This window comes from Tetrao urogallus (assembly GCF_951394365.1).
Source record: "Tetrao urogallus genome assembly, chromosome: 21".
Taxonomy (NCBI): Eukaryota; Metazoa; Chordata; class Aves; order Galliformes; family Phasianidae; genus Tetrao; species Tetrao urogallus.
Window position 1 is genome coordinate 5,866,190 of NC_136834.1, and position 14,582 is coordinate 5,880,771.

The 14,582-nt window shown below is 54.4% G+C and overlaps 2 protein-coding genes across 3 annotated transcripts in view; both read left to right on the plus strand.

Moving 5' to 3' along the window:
• PRDM16 (PR/SET domain 16) overlaps window positions 1–2,016 on the plus strand; it is a gene marked incomplete at both ends in the record, with an annotated part of 200,010 nt that extends 197,994 nt beyond the window's left edge. Inside the window, 2 exons of one of the 2 annotated variants that reach the window (XM_079545501.1) lie at window positions 267–441; window positions 1,882–2,016. In XM_079545501.1, coding sequence (XP_079401627.1) covers window positions 267–441; window positions 1,882–2,016 — 310 coding nt within the window. The remainder of the gene's footprint in view (window positions 1–266; window positions 442–1,881) is intronic. The other variant, XM_079545502.1, reaches the window with a different exon arrangement.
• A 6,114-nt stretch (window positions 2,017–8,130) lies between these two features.
• On the plus strand, window positions 8,131–14,421 carry ARHGEF16 (Rho guanine nucleotide exchange factor 16; the record flags this gene model as incomplete). Its single annotated transcript, XM_079545574.1, has 15 exons — window positions 8,131–8,193; window positions 8,284–8,814; window positions 9,330–9,381; window positions 9,662–9,831; window positions 10,237–10,293; window positions 10,545–10,705; window positions 11,730–11,882; window positions 12,161–12,290; window positions 12,467–12,541; window positions 12,941–13,033; window positions 13,176–13,330; window positions 13,538–13,717; window positions 13,819–13,892; window positions 13,984–14,085; window positions 14,282–14,421. 15 exons carry the CDS (start codon window positions 8,131–8,133, stop codon window positions 14,419–14,421), a joined length of 2,136 nt encoding a protein of 711 aa, XP_079401700.1.
• Window positions 14,422–14,582: the final 161 nt, after the last annotated feature.

The window sequence follows — 14,582 nt, forward strand, 5'->3', positions numbered from 1 at the left end:
TGCAGAAGAGCAGAGAGAGCTTTAGTCAGGCTGACTCACAAAAATCCATCACAGCAATGCTTGTAGGTGCACAATCACGCTCTCCACCTCTTCTTTGTGCCTTGCACTCTGTGTCGTTCTCGTTGTCTGTCCATCTGTCCGCTCACGCATGTGGCTTGTGAGACCCCCATGTACGTGCATGCAGGAACTGGTTAGCACCACGCTCGTGTGTGAACGGTGCCATGAGCTAACAACAGGTCAACCCCTTCCCCTGGTCATTGGTACAGGTGTATTGAGGAGGACGAAGCCGGCTTGTTAGATTTGGAGCAGATGCCGAATTTTGGGAAGGGGCTGGATCTTCGCAAAGCAGCCGAGGAAGCATTTGAAGTTAAAGATGTGTTTAATTCCACCTTAGACTCTGAGACAATAAAACAGACTCTGTACAGGCAGGCTAAAAACCAGGTAGGTATATGCCAGAACATTTTACCTAGCTTGCTGCCAGCGCGTCCTATAGCATTAGCAAGCAGCTGGCCTCCTTCAGCTGAGGTTTATTTTCCCTTCCCACTGAGCAGGAGTACTGATGGTAATGAGGGAATCGTGTGGGAACTGTCTTGTCGCAGCTGTACAGAAAAATGGAGAAGAAATGGAGTGGGCATCAGTTTTAGGTCACCCGATCAATTTATCATTAACCCTGTGTTGTGAGAACGTGCTTATGTAGGACAGTAGTGGCATCTGTCTGTTTTTATCTGTCTGTATAAATGTTTTTTCCCAACTGTTATTTATTTCTACTGTGAGATAGTTCTTCAGTTGGTTCATAGTGAGAAACTCAAGCTTAGTCCACGGAAACTGTAATAAAATGTCACTGTATTTGATTACAGAGAGCATAATAGACAGTAGTATTGCCTTGACTTGCAGTCCTTCAGGCATCAAGAACTTCCTCACTTATCTCCCTGATTTCTAAAAGCAAAACACAGAAGGAGCGTTTGCTCTGTCAGCTCAGACCCACCTGGAAGCCTCAAAGTGACACCTCAGCCCCTGCTGTAGTTTAGAGGAAAATCTGGAGGTATGGGGCACATCCATTTGTGCTTCCCACTTTTTCATTGCACCAAAACGTTGCCTAGTTTCATGAAGTTCCTATCTTGATCCACGTGGAAGGACTCTCACAAAAGACTGTGAGAGTGAAGGTAGATCACTGTCGTGGGCATACTCAGTGCCTCTCACATTAAGCCTCTAAGAAAGGTGCTCCAAATTACCACCCAGCACAAGCTGCTTGCCTGAGTCCTCTGTGTGTCCCGTTACTAATATGGCAAAGGCACTAACCACGTAGGAAAGCTTGCTCCTTTAACATTTGACCTACTCCGTTAGCTCTATCCAACGCTTGGCAGAGAGCTGTCCTCTGGGGCTGTTGTTCTTTTTTAGAAGCTTAACACTTCCAGGCTCTTTCAGCACATACCTACAGTAGGTAGATGAGCATGCTGACGTGACAGGTAGCTCTGATTCTCGGCCTTCAAGGGGCTGAACTTGGTATTGTCATCAGTGCTGCTGCACTGCTGCAGGTCCAGCTGTACTGAGCATTGTACCCATGTGCCAGAAATGCACGATTTTTGCTGCCCTGCACGGGAATAGAGGCAGGTGTGAGGTGTGTGCCATGTGCCCAGCCTGGCACGGAGCCTTTGGTTCTGTACAACCGTGGGGAGTGCTGGCATTATCTGCATCAGCCCAGGCTGCCACGTTCCAGTAGGTGGAGCGGCGGGTGCCATCCCTGCATGTGGATGCAAATCTCGACCTGCTGGCAGGGACAATGCCACTTCACGTTTTGTGAGCTGGTGCTGTGAGCTGGTTATTGCAGCACATCCCACGTGCGAATTCACACGTCCCCTGCGTTGCTCTCTCCTCCCGCAGGCTTATGCAATGATGCTGTCCCTATCTGAGAACGCTCCCCTCCACACGTCCTCCCAGAACTCCCTGGGTGCTTGGTTGGACATGGCAGGAGCAGCTTCAGAGTCGGGGACCTTTAACCCCATCAACCACCTCTGAGAGGTCCGCAGGGCTCTGTCTGCAGTCGCAGCGAGGAGGCGGCGGCGCTGCGCTTACCCCAAACCCCAGCAAGCAGAAGATGGGTGCGAGGGCCTCAGGGAGCGCCTGGACTTTGGGCTGAGAAAGGAACCTGTCGCATCTGACCTACCAGACCTGCGTTTTTACCACAGTTTTGATTTGTAATTTATGGCAATGAACCTCTCCGCAACTGGATGACCCTGACGCAGCCCCCAGGATTTCACCAAAATAGGAACAGCGTAAGCAAGACACGAATCGCTACGGCGTGATCCGATATCAGTCCCTGACATTACAAGATGGGATCACTGAGCCAGCAAAGCCCTCGTGGAGATGGAAGCCTGACACCATTGGGCAGCTTCATCCCTTCAGCTCAGTCGAATAAGGAGGCAACAAGGAAACGGAGCCCAGTGAGACCCCGTCCCTGGTGCAATTCTGGCAGAGCCACTGGAGTTGCACCAGGGAAGGGTAATCCAGCCCATTTTGCTGACCTATAACAGAACCTGAAGTTGTGTACTCCCACTGAAATGCTGTCCCATGCTCAGTTCCTGGCCAAACACCTTTTCTGTGCAAAGCTCCTGAACGTGAGTCGCAGTGTCCCAGCTGAGGGCTCCTCAGCCTGCAGCAGTGCTGGGGTCGGGCTGTAGTTGGGTCACAGAAACGTGTGCTTGGTGGTCCTCAGCTGGATGTCCATGCCTGCAGTGCTGTGTGGAGAGCACTCTCCATCTCTGTGGTGCCTCAAGACGGAGCTCTGCTTGGACCTGGAGCCTCTGGAGTGAGAAATGGCTCTTGGTCTGCACTGCCCCGGGGTCTTGTGCTGGAGCTGTTGGGTCTCATGGGGAGGGTGAAAAGCCATCAGGGGTGGGAAAGGTGGCCCGGGGCGGTCAGGATGGTTGCAGCCACTGTGTTGTTTCCTGCAGTGATATCTTCTCAGTGTTGGTGGTGGTTGGGAATTGTAGAAGAAACATCCTGCTTGTGCTGTTGTGGTGGGTGGTTGGTTGGCTGTGCATGGCTGCGGCCATTGGTTTTCGTAGGAAGATGTCCTAGCTTCAGCAGCATCAGGGCTCTGTGCCCTCTATTCAAGCACACGGCCAAGAATAGAATCATCTGTCTGACTCTAGAATTGCTCGCAGGTATGTTAGGAGTGATTTCAAATCTCTTCCAAGTCTCCTGTTGTTCAGTGGCCCAAAACAACTTCCAGAAGTACCGTTGTTTGTGCTGCTCTGCAGTGCGAATTGCTGAATTGGAGCACAGCCTGGGAAGCAAACAGACCTGGTGCAAAGAACAGCACTGGCTGTCTGGGTAACGTTAAGGGTGTGTGTCCTGAGAATTTGCTAATTGCAGCGTCGTCAGTTGAAAAGTTCCAAGGATTGGGCAAGAGTTGGTGCCGTGGCACCGTGCTCAGAGCCAGCCAGCTTGGGAAGAACATTTCCCATTGGTTTTCCCATCGGTTTCCCCATTGGGTCTGGTTAGGAACTGCAGAACTGGGCTCGTGGCCGCTGTCAGAGGGGCAGCGTGTGGTTTGTCTGCCTGTGGATGGGTGGTGTGCTCAGTGCAGGGTGAAGGAACACAACACGGGAGCCTCATCCCGGCACACTGAAGCCGAGGAAACAACTGCCCACAAAGTGGGGGTTATGCTAGGAACCCTTCATAACGTGCTGTCAGCACCAAGAGCAGGCTGTTTTTAGATGGCTCGCGGAGGAAAGCATGCAGGATATCCTTAGTATAGAAGGAGCAGAAGGTAAATGAGCAGCACCGGCGTATTTTCTGAGAAAATTTGCCCTCCCTGTTTGGTTTTCCACATCCCTCTGTGAAAGTGCCCAAGGCCCTGAGCCCGGCCGAGCTGCTCCCTGTGTTGGCACGAGGCTGTGCTGGTGGTGGCGCAGCACCCGGTCCTGAGAGCACAGAGCTGGCCCCGTCCCACCCTGGGCACCATTCCCACCGGGGCAACAGAAATAATAAAGAACTGTTTCCTCTCCGGTTGGAATTTCTTTTAATCTGTAAATAACTTGTAATTTTTTGCTAATTCTTTTCTTATTTTATTTCTTCCTTAACAGTATTTTTTTTTTTTTTTTTTTTTTTTTTTTTTTTTGCGTTAGATATATCATTATTGTGAAGAAATAATGTTAATATAAGCACGTAGTGAAGGACCAAAATGGTGTAACTGAGGTTGTGTGTTGTATGAGGGAGGATGGAGAGGTGGTGATGTGCCAAGCGCCCGCGGGCTCCTGCTGTTCTTGCTGCCCGTTCTCCAGACAATCATTGGTTGTGTTCCATTGGCGAGCCGGTAGCGTTTGCCTGAGCTTTCTATTTATTTCCTTGGTGGGTTGGAAAGCAGGAGCAGGCAGGGGAGCACGCAGCCCTGCAGAGGCAGCGCTGCCCATCGGGGGTCTCAGCAGGGGCCGGGTGGGCGGCGCTGCGCTGTGGGGTTCGGGGCTCCCGGCCGCGCGCAGGGCGTGAGGAGCAGAAGGTTGGGGAATCATGAAATGATTTCTCCTTTCCTTTCGTTGTTTGTATTTCCTGATCCAGTCCTCCTCCCGTTTTCTCGAGCCAGTGCCTCTGTTTGTGTTCAGGACCTCCCGACTCCCCCCAAGTTAGCACTGATGACGAGTTTTCATCTTCCCCCAGTTAAATAAAGAGAAAGCCTCGCTGAATTGCCGTTGATCTCATAGCGCTCATTCGTTGCACTCGGGACGTGCAGCCAACCTTAGGCTTTGTCGTGGCTTTGGCCAAAAGCAGTCCCTGGTGCCAGGGCTGCTCCCCGGGGGCACAGCTGGCTTCCCGTCTTGCTGCGAGGACCCGTGGTGGAAGCTTTCCCTTTCTCCCCGCTCAGCACTTAAGACTCTCAGCAGACGCTCTGGCGAAACGGCTCCTTGTTCCCTTCCCACAAAAAGCGTTTGGAAAAGCACTTGCACAACGAGGTGAACCTGTTTGGACTCTGAGCATCAAAGCACTGGATGTTGGTGAGCCCCCGGCCGGCCCCGACCTACTGACTTGGTTCCGTTTGTGCTGTACTGTGCGCCGGCTGCCGGCGCTGGTCACAAAGCCATGAACCTTTCCTGTCGTGTTGAGTGATACTGTGATTAAATGATTCCGAGGTTGTTGTTGTTTCATTTGGTTTTTGTTTTGTTTTGTTTTGTTTTTTAATTATTATTTTATTTTTATTTTCGGTCTCTTTCTTCTTATTCTTATTACCACTTTTTTTTTTTTGGGGGGGGGGGGGATGGGGGGGGGAGGGGAAGAGAAAAAAGAAAAAAAAAAAAGGATGAAAAAGCTTAAAAAAAAGAAAAAAAAAAAAAGAAAAAAAAAGGCAGCTTTGATTTTTCCAAATGTGCAATTCACACGTGAACAAAGTAATTCTGACAGTAATTCTCAATGTATTTTACGTTCTCGTTGCTCTCTTCAAAGCCAGAGGTGTTTGCCCTGATGTCATTTCCAGCCTGCAGAAGATGTAATTTAAAACATATATATATTGTGCTTGCGAGAATCATGAATCTGTGCATCCGATGTCATTCCTTTTCCCATTGTTACAATACAGATATAATTTAGTTGTTTGGTTTATTTTTTTCCTTTAGGGCTGTATAGTGTTGTTTTTTTTAAAAAAAAAATCAATTGTAAATGTCTGGTTTTCACATAATGTTTAAAAAACATTGAGAAAGAGGATGGTGCTTGTTCCATATCATTCTTGATTGTATATTGCTTCTGTTATGTTTATAAGTAAACTGTGCATGACTTGTGTTTAGCGGTCATTATGGTGTCTGTTTGTGAGATTTTTATTAAAAAGAAACAAATCCCGTAGATGCACTTATTGTAAATGTGATTAGATGGTTGGTCTGAGGCTAGAAGCCTCCAACTGCCCAGGAAGAAGGAAAAAAAAGAAAAAAAAAAAAAGAAAAAAAAAAAAGAAGTGTTGGCAGTTATTAATTAATATGGAATCGCTTTGTTGGGAGCATAATGAAATAAGAGAGATGAAGTGTAGAAAATAATTTGAAGAAGCGATTTTTTGCAAATTTTCCTTTTGATGCTTGTGATAAAAGACAAATGTACTTGTGTAGAGAAATTCCTTTAAAACAATGACTAGGAAAAGCTGATTTTGAGGTTAATGCTGTAGAATAGGAATGTATACCAAATGTAATCTTTCCAATGCTACGATGAATTTATACATGAGATTGATATGCAATAAACCTGTGTGCTTTTATAAGCCATGGTCCCGTGAGCTTTGTTTGTCGCCCGACGCATCGGCGTGGGGTCGGTGGATGCTTTGCTGCAAGGTAAGCAAGGATGGGGCCGGAGGGGGATTGGGGCCAACGGTGTGAGCTGCAAAGCTGATTAATGCTCTCTGCTTCAGGAAGTCGGCGTGCTGGCCGGAGGATGGATCCTTGTTCCGTGCATCGGTGCTTCGTGGGATGGTTTTGGGCTCAGCTGAGCTCTGTGCAGCGCAGCAGCCTCGTGGCTCCTGGAACCGGCAGGGAAGGAGAGCATCCGTCGGGTAAGGGAGTGCTGAGAATGGGGTGATTGTCGGGCAGGGCTTGGGGAGGGGAATGGAACTGTTAGAAGGGCACTGCTGACAAGTGGGACTTTGTCATCTAGGGAGCATTTGAGATTTGCTGTAAAGCAGGGAGAAAAAGGCTCCCTTTTTATGGGGAACAAAATCAGAGCGGGGGCAAAAGGGGGAGGTCAGGGGAAAGGTGGTTCCCAGGACAAAAGGGACACCAGGGGACACCCCCAGCCCCAGGGGGGCACTGGGCAGCTCCCATCCCCACAGCCTGGGCCGGCTGCACCCCCGGGACTGGTCAGCTGCCTTTAGAAGCAATGGGGGAATAACTGACCGTGATGCTGCCTGCTGGTGAAGTGCCTTCCGGGAGTGTGGTACCCACAGCACCTGTCTGGGGCTGGGAGAGATGCGTCTGGGGGCTGGGATTCTTGTTGAAACGTCGCAAAGCAGCAAACATCTCTCTTTTTTTTTTTTTTTTTTTCTTTTTTTTTCTTTTTTTTCTTTCCTTTTTAAATCTCATTTGCATCTCATTTTGTCCATCGTCCATCATCACCCCCCACCCGGCAGAGGCGGACCTGGGGATGGCAGCAGCAGCAGCAGCAGCAGGTGAGCTGAGCTCTTGGCCACGCCCCCCTTCTCGGCCCCGCCCCCGCGTGGCCCCGCCCCCTATTAGCCCCGCCCCTCTCCGCGCTCTCTTTGGGGCCGCCCGTAGGTGCGGGGCTGTGGCCGGTGGGGGCACGGGGACCCCCGGGGGAAAACGGGACCGGAGTTGGGCTCAGAACCGGGACCGAGCGTAACCCCGGGGTGCTGCCGCGCTGCCCTCGGGGCGGATCGGTTCCCTCCAGCCCCAGCCTTGCGGCCCCGCTGCCCCCGCTCCCCCACCCGGAGGAATTTCCCTCCCGTCCCGCAGCTCCGCCCGCCCCTCTCGTGGGGGTGGACGCCTCGGGGGTTCTCGGCACCGCCTGCAGCTGCCAAACGGCCGAGGTATGGGGCGGGGAGGGGATCCGAGGATGCATGTGGGGGGCTGCGGTGGCACTGCTGGTTGCAAATCCTTCCGGGTCCTTTGCGGGGACGGGGCTGTGCGTGCAGCTGGGGAGGGGGAAAGGCGGAAGGTGGCGCTTCTCCCATCCCACGGGTTTCCTGGCGGCCCCCAGCATCTGTCCCCCACCCAAAGCAGGGAAATAGAAGCGTCGGATCAGAGGGGTTTTGTTGGTGCGGTGCTTTGTCCCTCTGCCAGGAGATGTGTCCCGATCCGGGCTGTTCTCTGCTGCGTGGCCTTTGGAAGGGAGTAGCTCAGGCGTGGTGGACAATGGGATCTCAGTTTGGAGAAATTAAACCCGAGTTTTAACTCGAGTTATGCAATGGAGCAGTAGAATGCTGTATGTGGTGTTTATCCAGGGGCTCAGCTGTGTGGCTCAGCAGGAGGTGGGCAGGCTTAGCTCCTAGTGAGAGATGGAGCTGAGGGGCTGTGGGGACACCGAGAGCCCCCATCAACTCCGTGGGAGCTGAGGCTGAGCATCCATCAGCCCGCTTTGCCCCTGGGCTGTGGGTCCATCCGAATCGATGCCCAAGGAGTGCAGGGTAGGGTCCCCAGCAGTGCTGCAATGGTCAGAGTGAGCACCACAGGGACAGCAGTGCGGGCTGCGCCAGGCTCCCCGTGCAGCACAGTGAGCTGTGCCATGCCTGTATGAGGATACCTTAGCGGAGGAAAGCGTTCCTTCCCTGTCTGTCCATCTGACTCTCTGTCTCTGGCACAGCTCTCCACTCCCTGTGCCGCTGCCATGTCCCGCAGCCCACCAGCAGCCGAGGATCAGACCTTCCTCCTGGAGTACCGCTGCCACCCACTGAGATCCGGGCCCCCTGCACCAACCTCCCCTCCAGGCAAGCGCAATCCTGACTCCACCATGAGCTGCTTCCCCATGGCTGAGCCGCGCCGCATCGTGCTGAGCACCGACAGCCCGGCTGCGCTGAAGGTGGGCACGCAGCAGCTGATCCCCCGGAGCCTGGCGGTCTCCACCAAGACCAAGAACCCCACGCGGAACCCCAGCACTGGATCCGTCCCTGATGCTGCGTGCTTGGGGCAGAAGCAAACTTCCGTCCCCAGCGTCACACTGCAGGAGGACACGGAGGAGGATGGAGGAGGGATGCTCAAACGCAACCTGAGGAACATGTCGTACCGTGCAGCCATGAAGGGCACGGAGATGGAGCCTGTGAGCACCGTGCCTACTCTGAAACCACTGCTGGAGGAGGGGAGCGCTCCGCCTGCCCGCAGCCCTGGCAGAAGCAAGGTGGGTTTGGTGCAGGGATGGAGCCTGGTGGTGATGGGGACAGGGGTGGGCTGAGCTGTGTGCCTGCATCTGTTGCTGTATGGCTGGCATGGAGCTGGTGGGGCTGGCTGAGCCTGGGAGTCTGCCTGGCACCAGCAGCTGCTTAGGTTCACAGAGGGCCTGGAATCTGCTTCTGCAAGAAGCAGGGCTGGCTCCTGCGGGCACTGCATGGGCGTGGGTGAAGCAGCACTGCCAGCACCCAGGCGCCGGGCAGGCAAAGTCCAGGTGTGGGGCAGACAGACGGGAATGGCAGCGAGCAGCGGCAAGCTTGCTGAGATGGTCACCCCGATAACACGGGGCTGGAGCTGAGTCACTGCAAACAACTGCTCAGAGTCAGGCTGGGGGAGCAGGGCGGTGTGTGCGGGCTGCTCCCCTTCTCGAGGGCACTGAACGCAGCTGGTGGCACTGGGGCACAAGGTGTGAGCTCTGCAGCCATCAGGGCAACATGGCGGCAGCTCCTCTTCTTCCTCCTGCAGAAAAACCTCGGGCGAAAGCGGGTGCAGAAGCACGGTGGCTCATTCAAGGACCGTGAGTGCCGCTTGCCCTCATCCCATGGCCTTTTCCCTGTGCTGTCATTGTGAATTCCCCCTTTTCCAGTCCCTTTGCTGCACGTGTGCCACTGCATTCCTGCTTGCTGGGCAGGGCGCAGCCGCACTTGCAGCTGGAACACTCCTGGCTCTGTTTGCTCAGAGCAAACACTGCTGGGGACGTGCAAGCTGCTGCTTGACCAGCGCTGTGCAAAGTCCGTCCCAGCAGGGCGAGGCGGGCTGCAGGAGGCTGTGCTCACTCTGCACCTCTCCCCACGCAGAGCCACGGCTGTACCAGGAAATCCGTGAGAGAGGGCTGAACTCAGTCAGCCATGAGTCGGACGAGGATTTGCTGGAGGAGCCCAACCCCGAGGAGCCATCCCTGCCTGGTGCTGCCATCGTGGTGCGGAGCTATCGGCCCGCACAGGTCACCTGGAGCCAGCTCCCAGAGGTACACGTGCCAACCTCCTGCTTTCCTATGTCTTTTGCTTGGTCTGAGAGGGCCAGGCTGTACCTCGCTGTTGTTAATGATTATTCCTTTGCTCATCCATCCTTGCAAGTAGGCCCTTATGGCACAAGCAGGTGCCTCGCTCATTGAAAGGCAGCAGGGCAGCGTGTGTTTTAAATTCAGAGCTGCCACCCAGTAGGGAGCAGCTCATCCTGCAGCACTGTGCTGTGGGATGCTTTGGGGCCAGCTGGGACACGCTGGGCTCCCAGCAGGTCTGGTCTTGTGGGATGTGTCTCCTGTTTAATGCGGAGTGATCCCTGCCTGTGAAGCAGCTCTGCTACCTGCAGAACCACGCGGTTCTTGTGCAGGCCCAGCAGAGCCATTTTCTGCACTGAGTTTCACCCACAGGTGCTGGAGGCAGACTTGCTGAAGACCATAAAGCCTGAGGAGCGCAAGAGGCAGGAGGTGAGCACATGGTGTGCCAGGGCTGAGGGCACGTCCTGCAGAAGTCCTTGATGCCAGGCAGTGCGTGGGATGGGGGATGCTGAATATGCCTTTTCCAGTCATTATGAATGTAAATAACATACAGTTGTTATTAAATAACAGATGGGCATCGTTGGTGTGAATGAGATGCAGTTGGCTTTTAATTCACGCCCTTGCTATGCCAGTAATAATGCAGTTTCCTGTGCTGCGTCTCCCTGCCTCGCTGCTTTCAGGCGATGTTTGAGATCATCACATCAGAGTTCTCCTACATGCACAGCCTGAGTGTGCTGGTGGGCTGCTTCAAGAAGTCGGAGGAGCTGAAGGAGACCATGACCCAGACGGAGCACCACCACCTCTTCTCCAACATCAGCGACATCCTGGCTGTCAGCACCAAGTGAGTGAAGCATTGTGACGGTAGACCTCTGCAGCTCTCTGATGGAGGGGCAGCATCCCTGGAAGTGCTGAGACATCCATCCCCTGATTGTATTTCACCCAGCACACGTTCCTATAGCGCTGCAGCATCACCTTGTTGTTGCACAGTCACGATGCTGGGTCAGTTTTGGCTTGAGGGATTTGTCAGCAGGAGCAGCACATAATATTTTGAATAGCAGTGCCCGGTCACATGCCTGCTGCAGAGCTCCCCATCACTGTGCTGAGAGCTTTCCTGTTTCCTGGAAGCTCCCAGCTGGGAATTCCCAGATGGGATGCAGGGACTGCAGCTGTGTGAGAACCGACGCGGGGGTGGCAGGGCCTTGCTCTTCCTGCAGCAGGGATGGAGCTCGCTGGGCAAGGGGAACTTGATGCAGGGGCTGTGAGCTGCCCTGGTGATGCAGGTGGCCCTGCAGGGGACAAGGTGCGCCCTGAGCACGTGGTGTGTCCCTGCCACCAACCTGGGCATGGCTCTGTGTGTGTGGAGCAGCTGTGCCTACTGGCTGTGGTGGCGTGGGAAGCACACACAGTGTGGAAATGTCATTTCAGATCAAAGAGTTCAAGGGGTTCTGCTCAGGGGAGCACGTGGTGTCTTGGGATGGTCTGAGCGGAGCCTGTTCATGGCCAAGTGCGTTGCAGTTTGTTTCTCTCTTTAGGCAACCCCCCGAGCTGTGCAGCTTGTGCATTGCTCTGGACAGTTGATTTCTTTAATTCCTAAACCAGAAGGCTTTTGCTGCCTCAGACCCAGACCCAGACTGCAGAGGCACCACCTGCCTGCAGTGCTGGGATGTGGGCAAGGCTGTGGATGAAGCAAAGGCCAGAGCTGGGGCGTGATCCCTGAGGGTAAATGTGTGAGGGAGGAGGAAGGACACGAGCTCGTGGGACAGAGCAAGGCATGTGGGGGAAGGATGGGCTGCAATAAACTGCAGATCTTCTCTGTCCTGCCCTGGTGAGTCATGCAGTGAGACTGTCTGACTTCCTCTCCTCAGCTTCTTCCAAGCCCTAGAGAAGCGCCACCAGGAGAACGTCCTCATCCCCGACATCAGTGACATTGTGGAGGAGCACGCCTCCAAGCACTTCAACCCCTACATCAGTTACTGCTCCAACGAAGTCTACCAGCAGAGGACACTGCAGAGGCTGCTGTGAGTACGGCTCTTACAGGGAGCTCCTGCAGGTGGGGTGTATGAGGGGTGCATGCAGAGGCCGCTCATCCCAGAGTGTGCTGGCGGTGCAGGTGTGTCCCAGCCTTGGGTAGACTCAATGTTTCCAGTTGTTTTTCCATTGCCTGCTGCTCCAGCTGTGCTCACTGTTGCTGAGCGCCAGAGGCAGCACTGCACTGTGCTACTCACGCATGGGAATCCCCTGGAAAACCTTGATACCTGAAAAACAGCGTTAATGGAGATTTCTTGTCCCGTTCCAGAAACACAAACCCTTTATTTAAAGAGGCCTTGAAACAAATTGAAAGGAAACCAGAATGTGGAGGGCTGCCACTGATATCATTTCTCATTCTCCCTATGCAGAGAGTAACGCGGCTTCCTCTGCTGTTAGATGTAAGTAAGTCGCACAGCAGCGTTGCTTGGCACCTCTGGAGAGGGGAACTGCTTCCAGGTGTTGGTTTGCTGAGCCACCAGAGCCTTCTGCTCTGACCACAGATCCCAGCTCAGCAGCTGCTCCGCCGTCGCTCTGTCTTGCAATATCACTAAAGCCTCTTGTCTTGACATTCTAGACAGTCTGTCAAAAAACACAAGCATGCACTGCAGCGTATGGAGCTGCCACCAGAGCTCTGAAAGCCATCAGCAAGGTGAGGACGGCTGCCTGCTCCCCATCTCTCCTCTCTCCCAGCACTCTGTTTCACCACCCTGGTCCCAAGCCTGCCCTTCTGCCCTCTTATTTTTCCTTCTTACATCAGTTCACTTGACATTCTCACTGCAAATAGCTGTGGGATGGTACACATCTTTTCACTTGCCCATTTTTTTCACTTGATGGTGTTTTTTCCTTCTCCTTGTCCTCTTTTCTTCATTCCTCCTTGGCCCATCCTTTGTCCTTCTCTCCACTGTATCTTCCGCTGGTGCTTTCCCAGCCTCAGAACTGCCATGGAGGTGAGTGCACTACAATTCTTACTTGTCTTATTGGGGACCTCACCAGCAACACTTGTGCCATCCTTCCTTTCATCTACCCATTCTCCCTTGTGTTTTTCCAGCTGGTTAAGAACTGCAACGAAGGAGCTCGTGCAATGGAGAGGACAGAGCAGCTGTACACTCTGCAGAAGCAGCTGGAGTTCGGGAAGAAGAAGGTGAGGGTGCGTGGCGGTGGGGCTGAGCAGGCTGTGGGCTGGAATAGCTGCCCATTGCTGTGGTGTTTTCATCCACCTAATCTGAGTTGTCTTTACCTGCCATGTATGAGACAAATGCTCCTTCAGGTTTTCTCCATTGCAGCCTTTTCCCCTGATCTCTGCCTCCCGCTGGCTGCTGAAACGGGGTGAGCTCTACCTGCTCTCCTCTGAGGAAGGAGGAATCTTCCGTAAGGGCTCCGGCAGGGTCTGCCACCTCTTCCTCTTCAATGACGTCCTGATCATCACCAAGAAGAAAAGGTACAGCTCAGGGTCTTCCCTTGGCACAGGACTGGTGGGTTGACGTCTTGCTTCCCCAGGCAGCATTAGGAAACCTCGAGGCTGCCGTGTTGTGGCTCCGAGGCAGGCATTTCTTGTGAACGGCCCAAAGCCATCGGGTAGAGCCCACCTGGGGGCGATGCCATGCGGGGAGGAAGCTCTGAGAAGCCCCTTCTGTCCCTGCTGCAGTGAGGAGAGCTACACCGTCATGAACTACGCCATGCTGGACCAAATCTCAGTGGAGAAGATGGAGACCTCAGAGCCGCCATCCCCTCCTCCTGGCCGGCCAGGCGGGCACCTGCTGCGTGTGGCCATGGAGAGGGACAGCGAGGGCCGGCGGGAGGAGGTGCTGCTGTCAGCAGAGACACTGTGAGTCCTGAAAGCCTCCATCCCTGGGGGGAGGTCTCTCCTGCCAGCAGCAGGATGCCATCCGTGGCCTTTCCTGCTCATGTTGGTTTATCCTTTGCCAGGAGTGACCGGGCACGCTGGGTCACCGCGCTGATGCACCGGGAGCGAGAGCAGCCTGACAGCACTCCCCGTGGAGGTAGGGGCCAGCGTGGCCACGTGCATGGGCTCCCACTCAGCCTGGGATGCACCGATCCCATGTTCTTAACTGGTTCTGTCCTGCCCTGCAGACCTGAGCCAAGTGGAGATAACCCGTGCCTACATGGCCAAGCAGGCAGATGAGATTTCCCTGCAGCAGGCTGATGTGGTGCTGCTGCTGGGCGAGGAGGATGGTGAGTGGGGTCTGTGGCTCAGGGCACGGCTGTGGTGGGGCACGGCCTCGGTGGATCTTCCACAGCATTACAGGCATTGAGCTCTGTGCCCATGGCCCAGGATACCGGGCCTGGAAGGCTGACAGAGCTCCAGCAGCCCCGAGGCCTCTTGCTGTGGGTGCTTCCCAGGTGTGCTCACACCCCATTCTCCTCCCAGGCTGGTGCTGGGGTGAGCGGCTGCGGGACGGCGAGCGGGGCTGGTTCCCCCAGGCCTGTGCTCGACCCATCACCAGCCGTGTGGCCGTGGAGTGCAACGTGCGGCGGATGGAGCGGCTGCGGATCGAGACGGATGTGTAACAGCCAGGCCTGACCCCATGGGAGCTCCAGAGCTCTGGAGCCTGAGCCCTGCCCGGAGGCAGCAGGAGAGCCATTCTTCCTGGGTTTGTTGGGCAGGGACTGGTTGTGGCAGCAGTGTTGATGGCCGTTAACTGACACGGGACCTGGCATCCAGGTGCCTT